The 26933-nt window shown below is 36.6% G+C and overlaps 1 protein-coding gene across 3 annotated transcripts; it reads right to left on the reverse strand.

Moving 5' to 3' along the window:
- Positions 1-737: 737 nt before the first annotated feature.
- LOC105039883 (trafficking protein particle complex II-specific subunit 130 homolog) lies at positions 738-26021 on the reverse strand. 3 transcript variants are annotated; one of them, XM_010916195.4, is made up of 21 exons: positions 25777-26021; positions 23244-23473; positions 22941-23122; positions 22344-22527; positions 22125-22215; positions 20899-21059; positions 20115-20204; positions 19782-19943; positions 18110-18171; positions 17890-17980; positions 14776-14933; positions 14422-14641; positions 12790-13335; positions 12356-12568; positions 11820-12108; positions 11543-11633; positions 11349-11433; positions 10309-10498; positions 1823-2109; positions 1204-1294; positions 738-1126 (listed from the first exon to the last, which is right to left on the reverse strand). In XM_010916195.4, exons 1-21 carry the CDS (start codon positions 25838-25840, stop codon positions 951-953), a joined length of 3663 nt encoding a protein of 1220 aa, XP_010914497.1. In that variant the 5' UTR covers positions 25841-26021; the 3' UTR covers positions 738-950. The 3 variants fall into 3 exon arrangements, 2 of the variants coding, with proteins under 2 accessions (XP_010914497.1, XP_010914496.1); XM_010916194.4 differs by having other exon boundaries at positions 11721-12108; XR_003800012.2 differs by lacking the exon at positions 1823-2109 and having other exon boundaries at positions 1106-1126; positions 11721-12108.
- Positions 26022-26933: the final 912 nt, after the last annotated feature.

Genomic DNA, 26933 nt, shown 5'->3' on the forward strand with positions numbered 1-26933 from the left:
ACTATTCTTATTTTGTCCATATATTTCCATCGAAAACACGTTTGGGCGATCAATCTCCCTATCTATTTGAGATCTCGTTTACCAGACACCGTTGAAAGGACAAGAGAATTGAAGGAATTGATGGTGGCTGTTGCTTCTCCAATCCAAGGTGGGGCCGCAGGTGGCGTGGGTCAAACTTGATTTGTATATGACCCAAACAGGCATGGATCTAGACTTAGACTCAGCTCGGACCCATCACTTGGTGGTTTGAGTCAGATAATTATTTGATCTGTAGGGGTTAACCATTTGATAATTAACTGGTGCTAAAAAGCGCCTGCAACAATGTGCGACATGAAACTTTAGCTTCAGTTTATCAGGGTCTACATTAGTGTAGTGCCAAAGCTGAAGGCAGCATGAGAAACAGATCCCTATGCTATTCAAATTAGGTTGATTAGTTCAGTAAAATACTAACATGTCAGCCAGTTGTGTAAGTAATTATGCTACTCACTATTGAAATTATTCTAAGAAAATGTAAAAAGACACTAATATTTTGCAGGGTATCAAAGCCCAAGTACCAGGAATGTTCGCTTGTCCTCCAAAAATCTCTCTAATTGGAGGGTAAAAGAATTGATTTATCCTACTTTCTATCTGTGTGTGTATGTATGTGTGTGGGTGTGTGTGAGAGAGAGAGACAGAGAGAGAGAAAGAGAGCAAATGGTGCTATCCGCAAGGTCCTTATCAAGAGATTAAACACACCATAAATAAACCACCATTGAATGTCTTCTTTTAAAAAACTTCCACCAAGTGATACAGACTATCAAGATCCTTTTTTGAGAAACTACATATTATCAAAATCTAAAACCAAACTTTAAAACTCTAAGAAGCTAAGTGAACAATACAATAAATGCAAGATTGTAACCAAAACCTTAGCACTTATTCTACAAATGTCGATTACGTATGTCTCAATAAAATCATGCTGGTATACAATATGAAGAACTGAGGGTTGGAGGAAGGACACAGACCAGATGAGGCCCTGCTGGATTGCTGCTAATGTTTGCATCCCCCACATCAGGCAAGCCAAGATGAGGAGGCCGAACATATCCAGACACCAACGGCACACACGTCACTGTGATTTCTATCCGTGAACCTGCAATTCCTATTTACGTTAGGATCATGTGTCTGTGCATGTGAAGTAGTAATATGACAGAATATTAAATCACAGACCCTGCGTTTTGGACAGTGATGCATGCCCCCGTTTCCTCCCAGCAATCATCCAATTTTCCGGGTTAGCAGCAACTTCATACAGTACCTCATCCTGTCAAAGAGATGCTCAAAATATACTCCATGTTCACGGTGAAACAATGCATTTTTGCTTTCACAACTATCAGTGGGATAGGGGGAAAAAACTATGAATTTTAAAATGAAGGACAAAATGACCCTTTTTTATCCTCAATTCTACTGGATCCAAAGTGTCAATTGAAATGAAAAAGGAATAATAATATGTTAAAACTATAGCCAAGAGAAAAAAAAAAGTGATTTAATTCCTTTAGAGGACATAAAATATAACTGATAATCCATGCGGTTAAAGAATGGGTCTCTCAAAATTATATTCTGAATAGTAACCCCTCACTATTTGTCATGCTGCATTATAGGGGTTTCTAAACTTTGACCTTCTGCATTTATATCTGACTCGAAAAAGTCCATGCTATCACACTTAGAATTACAGCCCTCATTGAGTGTCACAGAACCTTTATGTCCGCACAGGAGTAGCATTAATTAGAACAAATTCTGAAACCAAGTTGTGAAACATTTGGAACCAGAAAATAATGTTTCCAAGACTTACTTTGCATGAGGAAGATGAGTTGTCATTCAAATCTTTCAATCTTTCGACTCTCCATCTCATATTAACCAGTTGGCCAACTCTCAAGCAGTTGGAAGAAAATGGAAGAAAACCAACTGCTATGCATGGATCAAGTACAGGCCGCTGTAAAACAAGCACACTCTTAAAGAGCAGTTCCCCATTGCCCCCAGGTTTAACCAAAGCAGGTGTATGAGCTCCAATGGTTCTGTTGCCGGAGATTTCATATTTAATATTCAATACACTCTCTGTTTGTGGTCCCTCAGTTTGATCTGCAAAATCACAATTTCTACATCTGTCAGCAGATCAATCCAAACACCATAAGAAAAAGGACAAATGATTACACAGCCTATAGGGAAGTTCCCTCATGTGGACAAATTAAGAAGATTGCCACCTGTGCTAATATATAGAAATTGAGATCCTTTCTGTATTTTTAGAAAGAAATGGAAGCTCATGTTAGTCTCAAACCCCACTATAGTGATGGCACAAGCAAGTGATACAAGATAACAGGTGGAGCCAATGACCAAGACACATCAACTCAGTATAGCATAGACCAGCACTCATTTTGCACATAGCTATAAAAGATGATACTCATCAAACTGGGATCAATTTGCACTTCCTTTCCACCCTCCATCCACTTTCAAAGACATGTTCTCTGTCGGTGCTAGCTTCTTGAATCCCTTTCTCATGATGATCACTGAGATCTTTTTTGAGTCTTTCCCTCATCCTTACATTCAGTACTTTCTAGTTTTCATTTCTAACCATTCTTGTTCTCACCTTAGCATTATCAAAGTACAATGCTAGTCTAATGTTCATGAATCCCCTTTTCTGCCCAAAATTCCAACCAAACCAACAATGGCTACCTTGCTACTTTCTTATAATATGTTCTCTTTTTCCTTTTTAAGTCTCAAATTGGCAATTAGACAACACCCTTGAAGCAGCTCTTTCGTTTGTCTACCACTCATTTCTATTAGATATTCCTTCAGCTATCTCTAAAGTTTTCTACAAGATTGCTCCAAGATAACAGAAACTATTATGTTGAGCATCAATGCTCTACTTAAATTAACCATTCATAACACTTATAATTTATGTGAATTCTTATCATATATGATGTCGTAGTTTTGCAAATACATAGAATTAATCAGCTTTGCCTCATATTTCCATTTTCTTTTCAAATCTTTCTCACCAATTTACATTATGTCACCAGCAAATAAATTCATGACATATAAATATCAGTTACTCATTTAACCATAAGAGTACCAACTTGTGAGTGTGTAACTTGACACTTATCTGCATCATGGTTGGAAAATCACTTATAGATCACCGGACTTGTTGTTAGAGCAGATTGATATTTCTCATACCCATCCTTAACTATTCTAATATTAAAAAATTGCTATCTTGACAAACAATTATTATGGAATAATGTGTTAATTTATGAAGCTAAATAGTTCTATCAATATATATATATATATATATATATATATATATATATATATATATATATATATATATATATATATATATATATATATATATATAAACAAAAAAACACAAATGATACAGTATCTGATGAACTTGTATAACTGCAATAAGACCCCTGAACCCATTCCCAATGACAAGAACACTAAGAGAATAATGTAAGGACCTTGGTGCAAGCATTCCATGAAGTATGATAGCCCACTCCACACAAAATATGCATATAATTTAAATAATGATGTGAAAAATATGCATATAATTTAAAGTAAGATGTGAAAACTATATGAGTTAAAATATGTGCAGACTATAAGAGTTTGTTGATTTTCTTCATATTTTAAGAGCCTATTTCTATTTTTTTCAGGGGTGGGGGGTGGGGTGGAGGGGCACTCCCATAATGTGTCATTATCTCCACCACAAACTAGTGCATCACAATTTTCACTTTCATTTAACTGTTTCACCGAAACCTGACCTGCATAAATATTAAACTGGCATGTCTTGTAACTTGCAAAGATAACTCTGATGAAAACTCAGGAAAAACATGAATCTCCATTTCAGATTTATTGCTACAATGAAGGAAATGGAGCAGGTTATGTAGAATATATCTGATCCTATATCATTTGCAGCAGCCATTCAACATGAATAGATCTTATCAGCCAAGCTATGTTTGTTTTCCTATAATTCCTTCACTACCTTATCCATTTGAAAAACACCATTTCGTAGTCCAAGGAAAATAAAGGCACAGTTAATAGAATAATATAATGTCCTTGCAAACTGCTACTCACCTTCATCGTCTTTCCATTGCCCTTGCAACTATCTGACTACTTATTACTAAGAAAAATCAACTTCCTTTTCTCAACAATTGCTACACAACTGATTTCTCCGCAGTGCAAACGTAAAGACAGTACAAAGCCTCCTTCAACAAAATTGCATTCATGATTCTGGAAGCATTGGCTGACTACACCTCTTTTCCAGGCCTCAGAAGGCAAAACTTCCTACATATTAGCAGCCCCAATTGAATAGGCTAAATCTCTGAATTATTCAGCCTAAGCATTGAATGATTTAAAAACTCATGGCTTTTTTTTCAAGTTATAATTTTGAAGTTAGTTAATCTCTTCCACAATGGCAATTCTATTGGATAAGAAAAATCTCTGCTAACCCTGTGATAAAGCAATTTAAGAAATTTAGCTCCATTTTTATTTCCTATCTAAATACCTTGATTGAAATTTTCCTCATTTCATCTGAGACTTCTCTATGTCTATCGAGGCACAGAGTCTCTTATGTAATAAGTTTTATGAATTTAGCATTGGTATTTCTTCACCTATATTATCACCAAGCTTCCAGAACATAAAGATTCATCGCAGACAATTCCAAATATATTTATCTGAATCTTAGAAAACATAAATGAGTGCTCTTGTTTTCTGTATGAATGAAGAAAAAGCTTCTAGTTAGTTTTGGATGCAATCAATTTTTTTTTTTACTTTGCAGTCCGTGCTTTGTATGTGTCAATGAACTGTCAATTAGCATGATTGGGCCCATAAAAAAGAAACCTAGATGTGCCACTGACAATGGGAATGCAATCGGTACTTTAATAAGAACCAGTGTGGTGAGACATTCATTTCATATGCCTATCATGCCAAAGGAACACAGTTCATAGGATTCGCCGTACCGGGCCGAACCGTCCGGTATGAGACATACCGAGCCGGACCGATACATTACCGGTCCGGTTCGGACCTTTTTTTCGAAAAACTCCCCGAACCGCACCGAACCGCTCGGTTCGGTCCGATTCGTATCCATACCGCCCAAAACCGGACGGTATGGATCGGTTCGGTACCGATTCGGCGTGAACCGAACCAAGCTGACATCCCCACGCAAAAAGTGGGGAGGGGGAGGGGGGAAGGGTGGGGTCGGAGAGCTTTTAAATGATTGAGAGGTATTAGAGTTCTCTGAGAAGTCTCAGAGAACTCCCGAAGCATATGAAGGTCTCAACAAAACCGTTGAGACCTCCGAAAAATTAGAAAAAAAGGAAATAACTTCTTCAAATTGTAGGAGTGGTTCGAAGAGAGGTTGATCTTTGGTCGGAGATAAGATAATATGTTATTTTCTTAGTAAATATTTTTTATTTTTATTGTTAAAAATAGGAAAAGAATGAGAAAGAATGAAAATAAGAGAAAATCATGCCAAAATCTTGTGATTTTGGTATGATTTAATTATATGTGATAGATCTTTGGAAGATCTACACGATGACACCAAAATTATTAATTTCATTAATTATATATTTTTTAAATATTTTTAAATATTTATTTATTTAAAAATAAAAAAAAATAAATTTTAGGAAAAAAATTAGAGTTTGGGAATCATGTTTAGAATAATTCAAGCTACTTAAATCTAATTTTAAATTTTTTTTCAAATATTTAAAATTAAAAAATTATTTTTTAAATTATTTAAATTAAAAAATTTAATTATAAAATAAAAAATATATAAAAATAGTGTTATATTTTAGTTAATTTAAAAATATTATTTGAAGCATATAACATATTTATTTTCAATTTATAAGTTTTAAAATAATTATTAAAATTATTTTAAATTTATATATAATTATTTTAATTATCATTAAACTATCGTGTTTTGTTATACTTGCATATATTTATAAGAAAAAAATTTAGAGCATGACGTTCATTCACTTTAATTAATCAGCTATTTTATAGTATATATTTATTTATATAAAAATTATTAAAAAAATAAAAAAATAAAAAATCAGTGTTAGTTTTGAAATTGAGAATAATGTTTAGAATGATTCAAAATAATTGAAATATTTGAATCTAACTTGAGATTTTTTTGAAATTTTTTTTGTAAATATTTAAATAATAAAAAATATTATCAAATAAAAAATATATGTAATTAGTGTTATATTACAGTTAATTCGAAATAATTAGTATTTTGTTATATCTGCAGAAATGAGGCAAGATGCTCTCGGCTCGGCATCATTGGAGATGCAAATGGTGCAACACAGAGTTCAAGGGAGGAGGGGTGACTAGGTTGAAGCAGCATCTGGCTGGTGGTTATCCTGATGTGTCCATGTGTCGGAAATATCCGCAAGAGATACGACAATTGATGAAAAAGTACTTTGCTGATTCGAAAGCAGCGAAGAAAAAGGCAAAACAGAAAAAGACCGAAGTAGACCGTCGAGCTGCAGAGCCACCTTCTTATCACTCTAGAAAGTCAGAGGAGCCTTCTGCTCCAGATGATGAGGCATAGATTGAGACTGCCATTCAGACGAGCTTGGCGAATCAGTACCAGCAGGAGGATGTGGCCCGGTACAGAGAGCGATTCGGACCATCATGCTACGAATCAAGATCTGGATCAGCGACTGATAGAGGAGAATTCGAGTTAAGGAGGACTACCTCAGTCAAAGAGCCTGGTGGTAGAGGGAGCAGACGCAGCATATCTTCTTTATTGGGAGCTTTTGGCAGTAGGAGGAGGTCCTCCAGAGATATTGCAGCAGGAGCCAGCATTCATGATTTGGATCCACATGCTTTGCCCAGCAAGGATTCAAAGCAGCAGAGAATTAACAGTATGCTGAAAAAAGATAAGAAGGATATGTGGCGAGCTATTGAATCATGGTTTCATTTCAGTCATATTCCAGCAAATGCAGCAGCCAATCCTTACTACCGATCTGCTATTTCAACCATAGAGGCTGCCGGCGGGTGTAGATCCTCCAGGACCTAAGAACATCTATGGTCAGCTTCTTGACAGCAACAAGGAGGATCTGCAGAGATGGATTGATTCTTACAAAAATAAATGGCCTACATACGGTCTGACAGTGATGTGTAATGGTTGGACAGGTCCTACTAGACGGAGCATCATTAATTTTTTGACATACTGTGATAGAAAAATATTTTTTCACAAATCAATTGATACTTCAGATAAGATACAAGATGCCACATATATCTTTGGTCTGATGGAGGAGGTGATTGATTCAGTGGGTGAGCAGCATGTCGTGCAGGTCATCACAGATAACGGACCACAATATAAGGCTGCCGGAGAGTTGCTGATGGAGCAGCGACCGCAGATATACTGGACCCCATGTGCTGCACATTGTATTGATCTTATATTGATGCATATCGGAAAGATTCGAAGGGTACAGCAAGTAGTGGAGATTGCCCAGACCATTACTAGATTCATCTACAACCACACATGGATTCTTTCATTGATGCGGACGTATACTGGGGGGAGATCTTACGACCGGGTATCACACGGTTTGCTACCAACTACATAGCACTTGATAGTCTTCTTCAGAAGAAAACAACCCTACGTCAGATGTTTGTCAATGCCGAGTGGCAGGAGAGTAGATATGTGAGGGCCAACACTGATGGAAGTCATGTGGAGAACTTGGTGACGAGTCAGTCATTTTGGCAGCGGGCTGAGAAGGTAGTAAAGACTATCAAGCCTTTATATGAGGTGCTTCGCACCGTGGACAGCGAGAGATACCTCCAAATGGGCTTTCTATATTACATGATGGAGAGGGCAAAGAAACAGATCAGTGAGAATGATCCCAAGCATGCTCAAGAATTCATTAACATTATTGAGCGCCATTGGGACTATCAGATGGGCAGAAATTTGCATCTAGCTGGTAAGTTTGGATTCAAGAATGTTTTAAAATATTTTTTCGAAGTATAAAAATAAAATTGTGCTTAATCAGTCTTGAAATTTATCTGCAGCTTATTACTTGAATCCGAGATTTCAGTATACTATTCCGGGGATAGATATGGATAGCGAGCTTCTTGCTGCTCTTCGCAATGTCATATATAAGATGGTGTCCGATCCAGAAATCGCATCGTTGTGTTTGCAAGAGGTATGCTAGTTTAAAACAGATGTAATTATTCAACTGAATTCGATCTGATATATTTATAAATAATAAATATATTTTGTTTCAGACAAAACAGTTTAGAGAGGGATCAGACAATTTTGAAGTCCCATCAGCTGTCGTAAGCAAAAAGCAGATGAATCCAGATAAATTACATATCAATAATGAGCAATATAGATTGATATGTAATTTTGCTTAATAATATCATTAAATTTGATATGTAATTTTACTTTTGTAGCTGAATGATGGATTCATTTTGGAACGTCAGCAGAAAATTTGAGACATATGGCTGTCCGTATTTTTTTTCAGACGGTCTCTACTAGTGACTGTGAGCGTAATTGGTCCACTTTCGTCCTTATCCACAGCAAACAGAGAAATCGTCTGACACAAAAATGCCTCGACGATCTTGTATATGTTCACTACAATCTGAGGTTGAGGCTAAAATATATTCAGGAGGAAGTTCAATTGAAGTACACTGATCCGAGCTGGATGATTATACCGACGAAAATGACGATCCGATCATCGGATGGCTTGCAGGTCAACAGCAGAAGCCAGAGCTTGATGAGCCAGGATCTCTTCCACGACCAGCCAGTGTGGTGGCGAGGAAGATCAGGGTGGATCCAGGACAATGGGCAGAAAAAAAATATTCCACATAGGGTTCCAGTTGCTCAGCCACAGTCTGAGGGGACACAAAGAACTCATTCATCACATGACTCGCTATCCGATACATCTTCGCAGAGATTCGAACGAGAGATGTATAGACGATCCTCCCGGCAGCCAGCAAGAAGGCATCCATCCTTCCAATCACAGGAAACTCAGTCACAGAGGGACATAAGAGGAAGAAAGAAAAAGACAGTTGTACGTGCACCACTCTCGAGAGTACAGGAGCTATCTGGTTCAGATACGGACACCAGAGAGAGTGATGATGGTACTGGTAGTAGTAGCCATGGATCTGATGATCAGGGAGGAACTGGAGGACAGGAGACCACCGTTTATGAGACAACCACAGGATGATATTCGATTCACCGGTGAGTCTTAGTTTACGCATGTCACACAGAATAGGGATCATAGTGAACGAGTCGGTAGAAATCGTGGGGAGCCGATTTCATATAGACGACGGGCTCTTAGAGGTCGTCCAGCACATGATGCAGCTGCGGAAGATCTTGCACATGGAGTGGGGTCCATGGATGTATCTAGATCATCCTCGCATTATGGATCCTATTATCCACAGCCACCTTATGATCCATATGCATATAGTGCATCCGAGGCATCATCTTCTAGTGGTTACTACCCTATGCAGCCTGGAGCATCTTACGGATCAGATTTTGCTACTGACATATTTAGATGGGCTCCTCCACAACCGTACCATCATCTCGAAGATACTTCTCAGAGTCAGAATTTTAGCGAGAGGCCTGAGATGTCTTACAATCCAGAGAGGATGCCTTATGGGATGATGAATATTCGAGAGTACGGTGCAGCTTGGCTAGAGGGTTGGACTGATATCCCTTCAGACTATGTTGATGATCCAGACATCTACGAGCGTCACAGACACTCGACAAGAAATTAAATGCAGAGTACATCTTAAAGTTCGTATATCAGTTATTGCGCTTTGTACTTAAATATTTAGATACATTTTAATGCGTATTTTTTATATTTTTTCTTTAGTTTTAAGATGACATAGTTGAAATATAATGTAAATAAATATATGTTTGAAATTTTGGATCAAGAATCTTTGTACCGCAACCTAACTCCAAATTGAACCCAAATATGTCAATAATATGCAATATAATGCCATATTGAGGTTGTATTTATCAATTATTAACTTCAAAAATCCAAAAAAAAAAAAAATTGAAAATCGAAAAAAATATTGTGTACCGGTATCGGACCGATACGTCTTGGCATACCGTATGTCGGTACGATACCGTACCATACCGGTCCGGCACCGGCACGCCATCCGATATCGGTACAGCGAACCTTGGTCCACATGAATGGTTCACTGAACATGCATAACACCACTACCAATGTGAACAGTATATATAAATATCACAAACCGTTTTCCCCTAAATATTTCTATCCTGAAGCCTTCTTCTGGACAAAATCACTTGATTAAAAAAAATATAAAATGCTTTACCTCCACTAGGCTGACTCTCTAAGCTAATGCTAAACAAGAGTGCTGCTGTAGAAGTTGGAGAGATTGAAAGTGGGAAGAAACTTGAAGTTGGCCTTCCATCCCCTTTTCCTAAGTGAACGAATCCGGCTTGAAGATCCAACCATGCATCCTGTAAGCTCAAAGTAGCCTTCACTTGAGAGTGTATTATCACCTAGATATAAAGATAAATTTAAAAATGAAAACAGTTAGTGGGATAGTGAAAAAGTTAAACAGAGAATAACTACTGAACCACACAATTCTAATTGTAGCAGCATGGAAGATGTCAAGTTGTGAGTATCTATTATCTCAAAAACATGTAAGATGACGGCCATAAAAGAATCTCATAAATAAGTGACCATTTCATGTGTAAACTAATCATGGCTTTCCCATAAAACAAGTCCAAAGTTTAGTAATTTTGGTCTTCGGGAAAATTGTTACATGTAAATAGCCTAAACTAACAGTTTGTTAATATTTCAAAAAAATATATATGCCCAAAAAAACAATGCTGTTTAGTAAATTGATAAAAAATAAAATTAACTATAATATTCACATGCAGATAGAAGATGCTGAATCAACATAGTGATCCAGAATTTTCACTTAGGCATAATCAAGTTAGAAAACTCAAACCAACGACATCAATGTCCACTGCTGAAAATTCTCTTTCATCTAATTGTTATATTACCAGTCTTGTATATACAAGACTATCATATATACACCAAGCATGCATTCAAGTGAAAGCACAGGCATGAGCCACCATAACAAAAACTCTTTCACAATAACCAAGTCATGAGTAGAAAATTGCATATCTAGTTATGATCAGCAGTTTTGAAGGAAAAACACTCTCAGGAAAATCTCAAAATGATCTTACAAAAATCTAGACTTGTCTATGGAAATGATAGGAATTCTAAAAACTCCTAAGGCATTTAAAGGTTCAGATATTCCTATCTGGAAAAGGACTAGAATGATGACACTCCTGATATTCACAACTAAGAAGTAAGATTTTAAAGTAATAGATGGAATACCTGCAAAAGTAAAGTACCATCATTGCATTTATCCGCCAAACGAGTGCTGACATGGAATGGGTCAGTAAAGTGCACAGCTATTGTCCTGAACAAAAAGGATAAAGAGTTTACAAAACCTTGAAGGGAAAACGGATTGTACACAAAGAATGGTGACTCACAAAGAAGAAGAGAGGAAAATTAGAAAAGGGGGTTGCCTTTCAAATATCTGGTTGTGGAAAACTCCGAATTCAAGTTTCAAAGCAATCATCCTCATTCCATCTACTACACTCTGTTTCTGGGGGTGGACTGAAAAAAAACTTAAGTCAAAAAAAAATTATAATCAATTTAGTATCCAGAAAATATTAAAGCTTAGAAAGACAGCGACCACCAAACCTGCAGATATTCCTCTAGCCATCCTGTTATCAATAGCACAAACAGGAAACCATAAGACAGTAGATATATCACTAGACCAATCTGGCAAAGCTATTTTACCACTTTCAAGCAACAACTCTTCAAATTCTCTGCTGGAAGAGGCACCCCTTTTTGGAATGTTGGAGTCCCCTGAATGAAATCCATGCTCCATTGCCTTTGTGTAAGGCTCTATCTCAATCCTATACGACTCCTCAATCATCAGTCCTGGACCAGTATCTACGTGCAAGGTAGCACCTTTCAAAGAGTAGTCAATTGGCCTCACAATTAATCCAACCCACTGGAGTTCATTCATTAGCAAAGCAGATGATACTGCAGCAACAATATCAACTAAAGGTCTTGGTTTGAGCACCTAAAAATAGCATATCAGTTAAATGCATGAGCAGAAAATCATTCAGTAATTTAGTCCAAATATAATCTTATCGCTCTTTTTTTTTTCAATTGGATATGCATAAACTAGTTTTAACCCAATGAATACATGACAAAGGCAATGTTTCTGGGCAATGGCAGGATCTCAAGATAGAAGAAAACACCAGTCTCCACATGCATATTAATTTCATAATTAGCTCTGATACAATGAGACTCATTTAATATATTACCTTCAGAACAGGTTTTGTTGGTTTTTCATAGCTCATAAAATCATCACTATCGGGAGGACCACCTTTTGAGAAACTATGAGATCTAATTTTCAATTGTCCGATCTGTCCAGTAAGAACTCCCAATACATAGGACCCTGGCTTTTGTGGAGGTAGGTCAAGAGTAATAACATTTCTACCTGGTTTCAGAATGCTAACATCTGAGCTTTTTATTCCCTGCAAAACAAAGATATACTGTAATTAAGCTCATGGTGACCTAATATAACAAAGCTCCCAGGGTCATGAATAATAAAACTAACGAACTTTCTAAAGAACACTTGGAAAACATAAAAATCTAGTACACATGAAAACCAGCCAGACTTTTTTAGCTTCAAGTCACTCAATGAGTTTTGAAACACTAAGCAATCAATAAGATGTACGAGCAATTTTAAGCATACCTTGACACCTTCATCCACGTTGTATGTAGCTGTCAGTGTCAAACTTAGAGATTCAATAGTAATATCATCAGGAAAGCCACTCCAGACTGTCACTGATAATTTACCAGGGTCCCCATCACATAACTCAAGTGGTGGGCCAGGATTCCCAGAAAATGTTATTAGCGATGAAACATCAAGGGGTACTGGATGCTTCATCTCGCTGTGAGCAAGCCGTACAACCTCTGACTGGAAAGCTTGCCGTTCTTTCGTTGAGAATAAACTATTATCTAGTGACAGTAATCTAACACAAGATGAGAGATAGCCAGCTTGATCATTGAGAATCTTTTGACACTCTGCCAGGTTGGGAAGAACTTCTGCCAGCAGGTCTTGCCATCCTTCACCAGCATAGAGAGCACAAACCTTCTCGTATGACTTGGCAGCCATATCATAATTTCCATGCTTAAAACACAGAGCTGCAATCTCTCCATCAAGGACAACGCCATGTCTTTTCCACCATGAATGGTGGTAATTATCAGCAGCTCCTTTTGTAAGCTCCATATATTTTTGCTGCCACAAGCAAAATTCAAAATACAAAGACCAATTTAAAATGTTATCATCCACTTTAAATTTGTAGAAGCTAAATATATTCACTGATTGCATCACAATGGCAACAAAATTATGCACCAATGTGAAAATCAAAAGAATCCTCAAATAAAAGTTCATGAATGAGGACAAATGTTTTGGTTGGCGATCTGTAATATTCTATAATAAACAATAATCAACAATATTAAAGTCAAAATTACCAACAAATCAAATAAGATGCTCAATTAATCCAGAATTTTATTTCAAAATCTGTGTTTAAGGAGACCACATACGATATGAATACAGCTAAGCAATGAGAAGCATGGACCAATTTCCTTTCAGTAAGGCCAATTTCCTTTCAGTACATGTGGAAGAATCATAAAGGTGATAAGTATAGATATTATAAATGCTACGTATAATTGTATCTGAATTACGTGGAAAATCCAAAACAGTTACTACTTACTAGAAGAGTTAATAAAAGAAATAGATGATGCAAGGAGTTTCCATAAAATGATATTAGAAATTGTTTCTTCAACCTTCATATATGGAAGAAAATTTTAGAAACTCTGATATGAATGTGTTTACTTATCATAAGAGAATGTATACTTGCCTCAAATTCCTGCAATGAAAATGCGTTGGATTATCGAAAAAGAAATTCTCAAGAAGTGGAAAATAGCACGAATGATTTGTTACTAGAAGAGTTAATAAAAGAAATAGATGATGCAAGGAGTTTCTATAAAATGGTATTAGAAATAGTTTCTTCAACCTTCATATATAGAAGAAAATTTTAGAAACTCCGATATGAATGTGTTTACTTATCATAAGAGAATGTATTCTTGCCTCAAATTCCTGCAATGAAAATATGTTGGATTATCGAAAAAGAAATTCTCAAGAACTGGAAAATAGTATGAATGATTTGTTACTAGAAGAGTTAATAAAAGAAATAGATGATGCAAGGAGTTTCTATAAAATGGTATTAAGAAATAGTTTCTTCAACCTTCATATATAGAAGAAAATTTTAGAAACCCTGATATGAATGTGTTTACTTATCATAAGAAAATGTATACTTGCCTCAAATTCCTGCAATGATAACAGAGATTTCAATAGATCAGGATCAGAAATCGTATTCTTCAGTGCATGCTCTGCTGCAACATAGATTTCTGATAATCTCATAGGGCGATCAAGTGATGTAGAGCTATCAGGGTTTGCTGATCCAGAGAGGGTTCGTGACATGGGGCTCGCATGACTTTTATTAGAAGGGGAGAGTCTTGAATGTCCATCCATACCTGAACTGCCCACACAATAAATGTAAAAACTTATAAACAAAGTTATGCTAATTTTCTGAAAAAGGACATAAATCTATGGTACAGATATGTGAACCACAACTAACACCTTGTCCTAGTCTGGTGTGTACAGATGCATTACCCATCAGTATGACGACCATCTACTAACTCTGATACATTTCCAATAGAAAGGGAAGCCCTCCGTCGATTAGCCTCTCGTAGAAGTAAAGAAGGTTCTAGCGGCAATGGTTTTCTTTGAATATTGAAGTGCTTTGCTTTGGGATTTGCTTGGAGAATCATCTGTAGACTCAAGAAAAATTTGAATTTGAAACAGCAGATATGACTTGTAATGCAGATCAAAAATAAGGCCCAAGATTGATGGACAACAGATAAGAACTGATGTACTCTCAAAAGAGAAAAGGTCTCTTAAAGCAAATTCATTATTTGATGCCACCACAATAGTGGTGCTGCTATTATTTAACCCAAAGAAAATCTAGTTAAAAAATTTCTGAGAACTATGGCATGCAAAAGAACTTCTAATAACTAGAATTATGACATGAAAAAGGTTCTAGCAGTTAAATTATAGAAACCTTATATTTATCTTAACTTGCTTATTTAAGAGTCTCATCAACTTCAAAATATCCTAATATATGCAGCCCAAAATGCTAGAATGCCATAAGTATTCATTCCCACACCATGTCTCACTTAACTGTGTTAACTGCTTTATATTGATCCAGTCTGATTGTGTGAATATGTCATACCACCAGTGTTCACTATTTCCAAAAGTGCACTGAGCATGAAGTGTAAGCAAAAAAAGTGTGGCAGCATAGCATCTCTAGTGTTTATATGTTGATAAAAAATCAAAAATGAAAATTTTTGTTACTAGGAATACTCTTGGTTGGAAGAAGCTGCATATTTTCATGGGAAGAAACTTCTACCTGGTAGTCCTCCTATGATAAAATTTTATAATGCAGAAATCAGGATACAAGAAATTCTTAGGAGCAAGATTTGCCATCTCAGTACCAACCTCGTACCAGTGAAATCCCACTATAGTGTCAGTATGCAGTACAATACGGTATGGAATGATTCGGCATACCAATATGATACTGGTACAGTATGGTATGTCCCGTACTGTCCAGTTTGGAGCGGTATGGTGCATGCCCAGTGGTGTTCACTTCATTAAACTGGGTTCTTCCACATATGTCAAATCTGTTTTCTCTTCAATCATGATCATGTATTTAATCTCAAGTGGACAATTGAGGCCTCAAGTAAGATCACCAAATATCTCACAATTACTTGTGCTTTATTGGACAGGAACAGGTTTGGTTGTGGATATGAGCAGCCACTGATTTTCTAGGACAGGAATGGGTTATGTGGAAGTGCAACTGCAGCATAATGCTGCTAAACATCTGACCATTACATTGTGAATATTAGTCCCAATATGAACACATGTTCATCCTGTTTCAGGATGAATGTCTAGCACCTAGCTTGCATTTGCACAGGGGCATATGTCATGCGTTTGAGGCTTTAAGCCATGCGAAATACACGTCAGTAGCAATACTTTGCTGCAAAACATTACCTAATATGCTTCCTTGATGGACTAACTGGTATTGCTGTTTGAGCATAAGTTAGAGACATTAGGAATATTATGGAAGATTTTTGTCATGAGAAATTGTGTTAGGACCACACAGCACGTTTAACTGTTCAAAAGGCAATAGAATTCTCCAAGATGAGGTCAAAAAGGCTGTCATGAGCAGGGGTGGCAATTTTCAACACGACACGCGACATGACACAAAATTTTCATGTTAGTGTTGGGCTTTATACAGGTTCGTGTCGAAATTGTGTCAAACCGTTTATGACACGAAGAATTTCGTGTCGTGTCCCCTGTTAACATGTGAACCCATTTATAATGCATTTAACCCATATATGAAAAAATAGGTAATTTTGTAATTTTTTACAAAGTCAATGGCTATTTTTGTCTTTTTATCAGAAATCCTAAAATAAAACTAAACAAACTTTAGACAGACTTATAGTTATGGTTTATTAATTGTATCGTGTTCGTGTTGAAATCGTGTCGACACGATTATGACATGTGAACACGAATTGCCACCCCTAGTCATGAGGAGGGCTGAATTCAAATAGTGGAACTTTATGGGTGCGTTTGGTTCACGACTGGAGTAAAAATTAGAATGGATTAGAATGAAAATCAGAATAGCCATATATCCCCCAATGCATTTGGTTCATGATCAGAATCAGAATCGGAATAGGATTTGAATATTAGGGAAAGCTGGGATTGGGTCATTCCCATCCCCTCCCCCCCACCCCACAAAACCCCCCCCCAAAAAAAAAGGAATGGGAATGGGACTCACTCATTCCCATTCCAGAGTCCATCTCCCCCCCAACCAAACATGCCCTACGTGAGTCAAGCTGGCCCCAAAGAGGTGATGTTGCTTCAAGCAATATACTCCCCAAGAGCATTTTGATAGAGATCCTTCCAAGAAACAACTCGGACAGGTTGCTTATTACCCAAGACACGAGAGGGATGTTGGAGGAGAGCAGACCAAGCCCAAGTTGCAATGCATGGGATCGCAAGCAGGCATTTCTCCTAAAATATTTACACTTCACAACATTCTTCTGATGATGGTTGCATAAATTTTACTTCATTAGCTCAAAACAAGAAAGATAAACCATGGAATCTCAGTCCTATTATTTAAGATTGCCATTAGCTACACGATATAAGTTTACTACAATTCTACATAACCAATGGACCAATTAAGAAGTGATTTAAGTAGCAAATCAAGTAAGAGCTATAAGCTAAATGGTTTTTCAAACAATAGACCATACGAACATGGATTACTTTACTTTGTCAGTTAATTACATGGTTCTTCTTTTAATGATCCTATACAAGATATGCTGGATGGCATTTCTCTATTAAAAAAATCCAAATCATTTATCAGAGTGACTTTGAAACCTTGTCTAAGACTTGATGCATTACATTGGTCTTGTTTGAAGAAGTGTCCTCCACTGGCCCCTATACATCATTAGTGTCTACAAGAGAAAAAGGCAAGGTCTGCCACATGGAGTCAGACAGAGGAAGGCATGCATATGACACAACTGCAATACCGATCTTTTTTCTTTCCTTTTAACAACATTGGCAATTATCTTTCCTTTAAAATGTTCTTTTGGCTAAACATACAAATGCTTGTCCACTACTCTGTACAATATAACCCATAAATAAAAATAAACAAAGACTTGCCTTCTCTTTTGCAAGAACTTCAGCTGAAGCATCAGGCGGGACTGCCGGCCAAGTAGCTGGCTTGGGCCAGGGAAGCATGCTTAAAGAAGCACTGTTCAAAACATTAGATCAGAATACGTTAGAGAAGAGAATAATGACTGATCCTAGACCTAAAGCTATACTGACAGCAAAATCAAAAATTGAATCAGGTACTTTTGCTAAACAAGCATTGAATTCATACCTGTTGAATGGACTTTTTTCCATTTCAACTCCATATCCAATCAAATATGCAAGCCTCATGAACTGCCGCATCCATCCATATCATGTTACAACACAGACATTAATGCAGTACAGAAGAATATCCTAAAATAAAAACAGGATGGACCTAATGCTGCTCTCAGTCTCAGATGCATATGCAATCATAAGTGAAAGTCCAGAAATGTATTCAAAGGGAAACAATTTGCCAGTACCTAATTACCAAATTTATGCATGCAAACAGAAAGTACGACACTGACATCACCTTATTCTCTGAGAAGATTGAAGAATGTTACAAGGGAAAGAGAGGCTAAATAGGCAAGAAAAATAGGTTTTATTGAACAATGACAACATCCCTCCCATCCCCAAACCCACAAGCAAGCCAACTTGTTTGGAAATATGTGAGTCCAGGGGAAAGAAAGATAGTCTCGTGAAGCAAGAACTTCAACTACTGCATCTGTTATTAGCAACCCTGACATCCTAATGGACATTCTTCGATGAGCTCTTGCAATGTAAATTCTAGCTTGATTAAATGGCATGTATATTAGATAGAAATAAGGTTGGTGATGGGTTATGTCCGGTCCTCATCAGAATCGAGAGTGGGTGTAGGCACGGGTGTGGGGAAGCAGATATTTTAGAAACACTTTTGGTAATGAAGAACATAAGAAGCAATGCAGGTCGAGATTATGGGAAGATTCCGAATTGTGTTAACCTAGATTCCGACCACAACTCTGGTCCAATTCAAATCAAGTCAAACCACTTATATAAAAGTCAACTCCCTTGACCCAAACCAAACCAGCCCAATAGTGGATCATATTTCCCTAACCCAACTCCATTGGCTGTTTAGAAGAAAGAGAGGAAGTCAAGAAGAGGATATAGAAATAAGGGGGCTATAGAGAATGAAGGTGGTGGGTTCCTAGGAGACAAGCTGCAGCAAGGTAGAAAGCGACTGGGCAATGAACCACAGTTTAGCGGGCATCGGCAGATTGCAATAGACATAACAGGGGCAATTCCAACTGGCAAAGACAATGGGAGAGGAGTCTTAGGTGGGGAAAGATGGAAGAAGAAGAATGGGACAGAAGAGGAGGCGAGGAGAAAGAGAGAAGGAAAAGGAGGAGAATAGAAGGGAAGGAGAGGCAAAGAGGCAGCCAAGGGGGATGGATTGAAGAGATTAGGTTTCTAAGAGCTAGGAAAGGAGATAGTAGCTAAATCATGAAATACTGTGTGAACTGTGAGATAGATTATTATTACACATTTGCTCAATGCATCAAAATAATACTCTACTATGACAACATGAACTGGCTGTATCTCTTTAACCTGAAACTCAGAAACTGACCTGCCAAACCTGAAACCAACCTGCCAGACCACAGGTTGGCCCTGCCTGACCCAGACCGACCCATATAGCACTCAGGATGGACCAGTTGGGTTGGCCTGAGTGCTAGGATCAGTTAACAGTTTAGGTAAAAATTGCAAGCCCTAACAAATGTTCTAATGCTTGCTTAGCAATTAGACTATAAGCAAGTGTTTCATCAACAATATGGGCCATCCCTTGCATCCTATCATGTATAAAAGTTCCAACATTACTTATTATTCAATCAAATGATAAACAACAACTAAGATACAAAGCAAACAAATGCATGCAGAATGTTAATTTTTACCTTAACTCGACCAAGCGAAAATAGATCACCCTGAAGACGACGGAATTCCTTTCCAATATCAGGTGCCACCATCCCACCATCATAATAGGAAGAAGATGAATTGATCAAATCCAGACAAGCAGTTAGCACCCACACTTCTCGCAAGCAAAATGGTAACAAATTCTGAGAAAATGTGGGAGAAAGCATATGTTACTTAAGTAACAGTCTAAAATTTAGCATACTACTGCTCAAGAACTGTTCAAACGTTAGAACTTGTAAAATGATAAAACTGAATAGTATGAAACCAAACATACAAACAATAACAACAACAACAACAAAAGGTTCATCACATACCTCATGCAAGGCCAGGGTCTTTGAGAACCCAATAATAAATGAATAGCCCCTTGCAGCAACCTCAACAGGACGGCCTAATTTAAATAATAGCTGCAGAAACAAGATAAAGACTGAGCAATATCCATACATAAAAACAGAATTGTAAAATTAAAGTTTTAAAAAAAAAAAAGCGCAACAAAGAGATGCCAATGCATCAGCTGATATATTTTCAGGGTTAAAGTGGTGTTTTGAAAATTAAAGATAAGATAATATTTTGAGCTCTAGTGTATAGGGTGTTCAAAGAAATTCTAGCATATCGGCTGTTTGAAGGATTTGTATATATGGACTCAAACACATCAAATAAAAAAGCTCTCAAGTCAAATGCTTCAAGTTGTAATGATTTTATACAGAAAAATATGGAGAAGAAAATGAAAAGAAATCAATAAATTCAAGATGCCATACATTTCACCCAGATCATCAACCAGACACAGTAGTTGAAGTAGCATACAACTTATGGCTAGCTGAAAGCCAGTCTAGCCTCAAATTAAAATCCTGATTTGTTAAATAGAGATGGATTCATGATTGATGGTGCTAGGCTGTGAATGTTAAGCTTGTTGTAGGGGAAAGAAAAGACTGATAAGTACAAACTAGACAAACACAATGAAACTTAGCTATGGCTATACCAAAAGCGTAAGTGGGCTTCTGACAACTGACAATGTACAACTTTCCAGAATGCATATAAGATCAATTCATTGCATATACCCCACAAGAAGCAGATAACAAGCAATGTTTTTAATGCACAGACCTTGGACTGGCATGCAAATAGGTACTGTCTGAATTCGAACTCTCTAAATGAATCATCATCAACAATTTGAGTTAATGGTTTGAACCCATGCTTTAACAGCGCGGCCTGATCATCCCCATGTTCCAATCCTCCAAAATCCCTCTGCTTCCCAGGAGTATTTGCTGCAGTTGAGCAAAAGAGTGAGCAAGTTCATTCTCACAACAAGGTACTTGATCAAGTAAGCGCTGGTCATGGATATCCCCAATGAACATGGTAATATTAAGTGAAGATACAAGCAGCCATACAATGGCAATTCTCATAGCAACAGCACCAGTATTACAGGTTTTCTACCAACAATTTGCAACAATGAAGTAGACAAATATGCATATAAAGTAGCACTCCGCAATGATGAAATACACTAGTACCAGCTTGAATATGATTTGTAAAAATGGTAAACCTAGAAGAAGAAAATACCGCAAAAAGCAAGCAAAACACCTTTAACATTAAAGGTAAGGAACCATTATGACTACTTTGAATTGATGAATCTGAGACCCTAGTAGCCACAGAAAGATCTAGCCAACGCCAACAGATGTACTTACATTTATATTGCATAGTTTACACCAATCAAACTAGATGTTATCGCTATGATGACATATTCCTCTTGGTTATTTGCACTCAAAAAAAGCTCTCATCTACTAGATGAGTGAAAAAGAAATTCAGTACTTTTTTTTTTTGTTATGTTCCCAAATACATTATGCACCTTGGAAATATGATTTTTAGGTTCTTTTCTTATATAAGTGCAAAAGGAGGGAGACCACCCAATTTAGTTTTACAATTCAATATTAAATAGGATGTTTTATTCATCATCTCCATAAAAAAAAAAAGTTTAAATAGGATGTTTAACTCATCATCAAAAGATTAAGAAGTGCTATTAGTACATTATACACAAGTATCAGGCTCCACCCCCATGCACACTTTAAACAACCAAGCAAGCATGGTTGCTTCACACCATAAAATAAATTGCACGATGTCCCAGTTCCAATTGTGAGTGTTAGTACTGAAAAAAGAATACATAATATCCTGCAATGATCTTAAGTTTCCATCCTAAAGTAGTATAGTTGCTCTGCACTACAAACCTTAACTAATTTAAACAATAAATAAATAAATATTTGCATAGAAACAGATGCTTAAATGGTTCTATTTCTATAGACTTTTTCCAATAATGAGGATAAGGAATAGTAGAAAACCTGTTTCTAAATAGCAAAGTTCCAGTTCATCATATTCACGTAATGAATCTTCATGAAGATGAGCCATCTCAAACATAAAAGCTAAGCTTTCCTGGAAACAGAAAGAAACATCAGATCAGGCCAGAGAATGCAACAATAAGAAATTTCAGGTGGAAAAACACAGTTAGGAAATGGTTCCACTCTATTAGCCTTAATAGTTCCAAGTTGTAAGTCAATTACCTTCAGGATAAAGAAGTTACAGAAGTTCCACACTGGCATTAAACGTTGTTCACTGAGTTTGCGAATTTCTTCTTCATAAAATTGAACACGTCTATCCAATGTATTCCTGATAGATTCCACTATTTTGGAATCCAGGTCTTCCCAAAAGCTAGCATCAGCTCCATGTAAATCCAATTTGCAGCATCTGAGCAAAATTTGGAAACCCCAAAGATAGTAATACATCACTATTTAGTTTTGGACAAATCATAGAACAAATTCAGACAAAACTACTTGCACTCTAACCAAAAATTATAGAAATTTAGCATGGCTTTCTATTTTAATGGTCACCATGACTCATATGAAGTTGCATCTTTCATGAATTAAGCCAGCAAACATCTAGCAAAACCAATTTAAGCCCAAAAATTAAGCCAAAATTACTGTTTTGTTTGTCATGTGAAATTATCACAAGGGTATTCTATGGGAAAAAATAAAGAGAGCCCTCTTTTGCATAGAAATTACAAAAAACAGATAATTCTTCATTTAATTAATGGACCTCCATTTCTATCTGCAAAATATTAAATATTTTTTTGCAATATGAAAAGTCCAAATGCCTTTTACCTTTCTCTCTTCTTGGAATTGAAATCAACCTCAAGTTTAGTGTATACTTTCTTTGCCATTTTGGTTGCTTGGTCATTGTTCGGGTGAGCCTTCGACACAAATACAATGAACCATTCTCGATCATCATTTTGAACAATTAACTTGAGCCGTGGTTTTATAATTGTCTTAAACTCATCAAGATCCTGCTCCACAAAAAGTAGACGGTAGTCATAATCACATAGATGGACATAATTTAGTTGACCAATGTGGCCAGAAGGCCCAAAACAACTAGCATGTAGTAGGTTCCTTTTGTTACAGGAATACCTCACAAGTAACAAGAACAATAGTTGCATATGGTTCCCGAAACCAAAAAACAGACTGCTCTTGTGGGAAACGGCTGCGTAGCCTTGCATCAGTGGTTAATATGAACTCAGCCGGTAGCTTCTCTACATTCACAGGATTGCGTGTCTTGTTATTTAGACAGGCCTTCTTTAGTGGCAAGCGTTCTTCAAACCCTTCTTTTACACTGGGCCACAAGTCACTTACATCCTCAACTGAAACACAACCAAAGTGTTAAAACATGGATCAGCCACAAGTCACATACATCCTCAACTGAAGCACAACCAAAATGTTACAACATGGATCAGTTTGGGTGAAAGGGGAGCGATTATTTGGTAGGGCACAGCATTTTCTTTTGTTTGGAGGGGGGGCTAGCAGAAGAGTAGGGAATAAAACAATGGATTATGATAATATCAAGTGATCCAAATTTAACTCTGGTAACAAGTGGCATTTATACAGGATCCACTTTTATAGAACAGTACAGCTGAAAATGTTTTACCCAATGATATCAAGTGATGATGGAAATCCATCAAAATTGCTATGAAACATTGTAATAAATGAAGTAGCTATTGCCAATGCAATCAAGTACTCCACAATCTACATAAAGTGCTCGTTGACAAGATCAGTTGCATGCTAAACCATTTATTTATTGTCTCTCTTTACATGCATAAAAATATCATGAAGACTAAACTTTTCTGATGGTAAAATATATGAAAATGCCTTAAGAGGATCATCAACATAACTAAGTTTTTCAGCTGAAATGGTTGATTTACAATGCACTACTAATACTCCTTCCACAAAGATGTCATAGGTAAGGAGGACTTAGTGTACTTTTGCCTGCTTCTACAATCTGACTTGTTTCCGAAGGGGACTCACAAACCTCACCCAAGTGTTATGACAAACTACTCCAGAAAATGTAATGGAGCTCTAGTTTCAGATTAATTGTAGTCTAAATGCTCAAAACCCAAGTCTAGTTACCAGAAGCAGAAAATGTAATGGAGATCTAGTTTCAGATTAATTGTAGTCCAAATGCCCCAAACCCAAGTCTAGTTACCAGAAGCATATTATACCACAACTTTATGTTTGCTTTAATTTAATTACTTGTTATTCTTCAAGTCCCAAAAATATCTATTCCATCAAGTTGTGTCCTAATCTTATACAGAAGAGGATTTCTAACAGCATTTAGCCACCCAATGCCAGTAGAGAATATAGATATTATCAACATGCTAATAGAGTTATTCCTAAGAAAGTGTGCATGAAGATATCATCAGAAGTTCTTCCATGGGTTTCAAAGGAGGCAAACACAAAATATGATAGTAAAGTGTCATTTGCAACCACAAAACTTTCATCAAAAAGCTCTTCACCCAAAAAAAAAAAAAAGAAGAAAGAAAGAAGAAAAAGACGGTTAAAGCTCTCCATGAGTATAAGTAATTAAACTTGGATTTACTAAACCTCTTGGTGACTTGTTTTCTTAAGATCACTCCTATATAACCTTGTCTAAACTTCAAGAGCATTTAAAACAGACAAATCATCTTGTAGTTTATTTCACGAGTCTTTTCCCTTTTTTACTTTGAATAGACTGTCCACATCATATGTTCATCTAAATTCCAAGGATAGCCTTCATCTGCCTCACGACTCAACCCTGGCACTTCTCAAACTTATAAGCTCTTGAATCCCACTAGCTTGGTTGTCACGATTGTTCCCTTGATGGATAGCACCCTTTTTTTATGTGTGTTAGTGTGTCTTGACCATTTGATGCAATCATCTTGTCATCATATCTTGCAAGGAACAAGTTCAAATGTCGGCAAATGTAAAGATATTCTGCACCTACCCCATGCTAATTCAAGTTGTTTTCTTTTATCGCAAGAAATTGTTGTGGTCGCGGTAGCTTGCTAGTAGTTCTACACCATCATAGATATAAAAACAGTGTATATGACCCAGTTTTAATCATGTAGTTCTGTGCATTTCAACCCATCAGCAAGTAACCATCCAATTTCATACTCTTATACCACCTGCTTCAACAAATTTTCACACAAATCCCTACTCCAGAGGACATCCAGTGAAACCAATGTCAATAACATTCAGAGCATAAATTACATTCTTTTCCTCGGACGTATCAGATAGGTAAATCCCTAATTACAAAAAAAGTTCCGTTCATCCGCCAGAGATTACCATGTTCATTCACTTGTGCATGCTTACTCCAAAATAAGCAATTTTTTACAGAAAGTCATCAATGTCATCTTGCAAACTCCAGCCCCGCAAACAAGAAATCACTCTCACCATGACCGTTACTAATAATAACTACCAGAAGCAATAAAGAAGTAGAACTTATTCTCTTTCTTGATACCCAAAACACGCATAATACTGAAATCTACCGGAGATCAACTAGAAATGAAACAAGACTTCCCAAACAATGAGGGATCAAGCAAGAAACAAACGCAAGTCGAAACAGATCCGAGCAAAGAATCGAGGGGCAGATCTAGGGTTTTCTTGCAGAGGGGAAGGGTTAGGGTTTTACCAGCGATGATGAGGCGATCGCAAGAGTTTTTGATGGTCTGGAACTGGGCGAGATAATTCGCCATGGGGCGGATCAGAGGATCTCCACCATTTGGGATAGAGAGATGGGAAGGGGAAATCGGGGGCAGCCTAAGAGTTGGAGAACTTCTCTGGAATGGAGAGAAACGGAGAGAAAGGAAGACGATCTCTCTGTTTCTCTCTTTAGATATAAATATTGGTGGGCTGTCAAACTGCTGCTGGAAGTAGTGCAGTGGAGAAGCCGTCAGGCGACGGTGGACGGGTAAATTTCTTTATCTTTTCCTGTATGGCATTATTAACTGTAGCCCCTGGTAATGTTTAATGTTTTGCCAAAATAATCCAATTTCTAATCGGCAATTAATTAGTAAATAACGGTGCGTTTCTCGGTAAACCTCCTATACGTTTCACATTTTTATATGCAATTATTTGGTTTGTCAGTTTTAAAATTAATTATACAAAAAAAATCTTAAATTATTTGAAGATTTTTAATTTTTTTAAATTTTATCCTAACTATGAATTTTATCTAGCTGCTGTGCCAGAATTATTACATAATTTGATGTGACTTATACGACAGAAGAAGGTGATATGAAAAGTGGCACCATACGATAATTTTGTCATAAAAATTAAACAAAATTTTTGATTATAATCTTACCTGAATAAATTTAAAAATTAGATGTTTTAGTTGTGCTAAATTGAAGTTGGAATGAAAGTGAAAACTTTCAGAGATATTTTTGTATAATTAATCTTATATTTTACTAAAATAAATTTACAAAAAAATTAAGAAAAAAACCATGTGTTAGTAAAATCAGCAAGATATAAACATAATGAAAAAAAAAAAAAAAAAATCTGTGTGTTTTATTATTCATTAAATTTATTTTTAAAAATATTTTCTATAATTATTATTTTACGATAATTTACAGACAACAAATCACTCTTTGTCCAGCAAACCTAAAACTTGACTTTAGGATGTAAGCGGGGTTAAGTTTAGGGCATAACTTTTGCATCATCAAATTTCACGTCAGTATAACATCAGTTAGGCCCACAAATTGTTGTGCTGATGGACGATATAAACGACATCGACAATGCGCTTACCCTGTTCCTTTTATTGGCTTTGCTAGCACTGCTCTGAGAAGTTTGTGT

Source organism: Elaeis guineensis, chromosome 1 (genome assembly GCF_000442705.2).
Source record: "Elaeis guineensis isolate ETL-2024a chromosome 1, EG11, whole genome shotgun sequence".
Lineage (NCBI taxonomy): Eukaryota > Viridiplantae > Streptophyta > Magnoliopsida > Arecales > Arecaceae > Elaeis > Elaeis guineensis.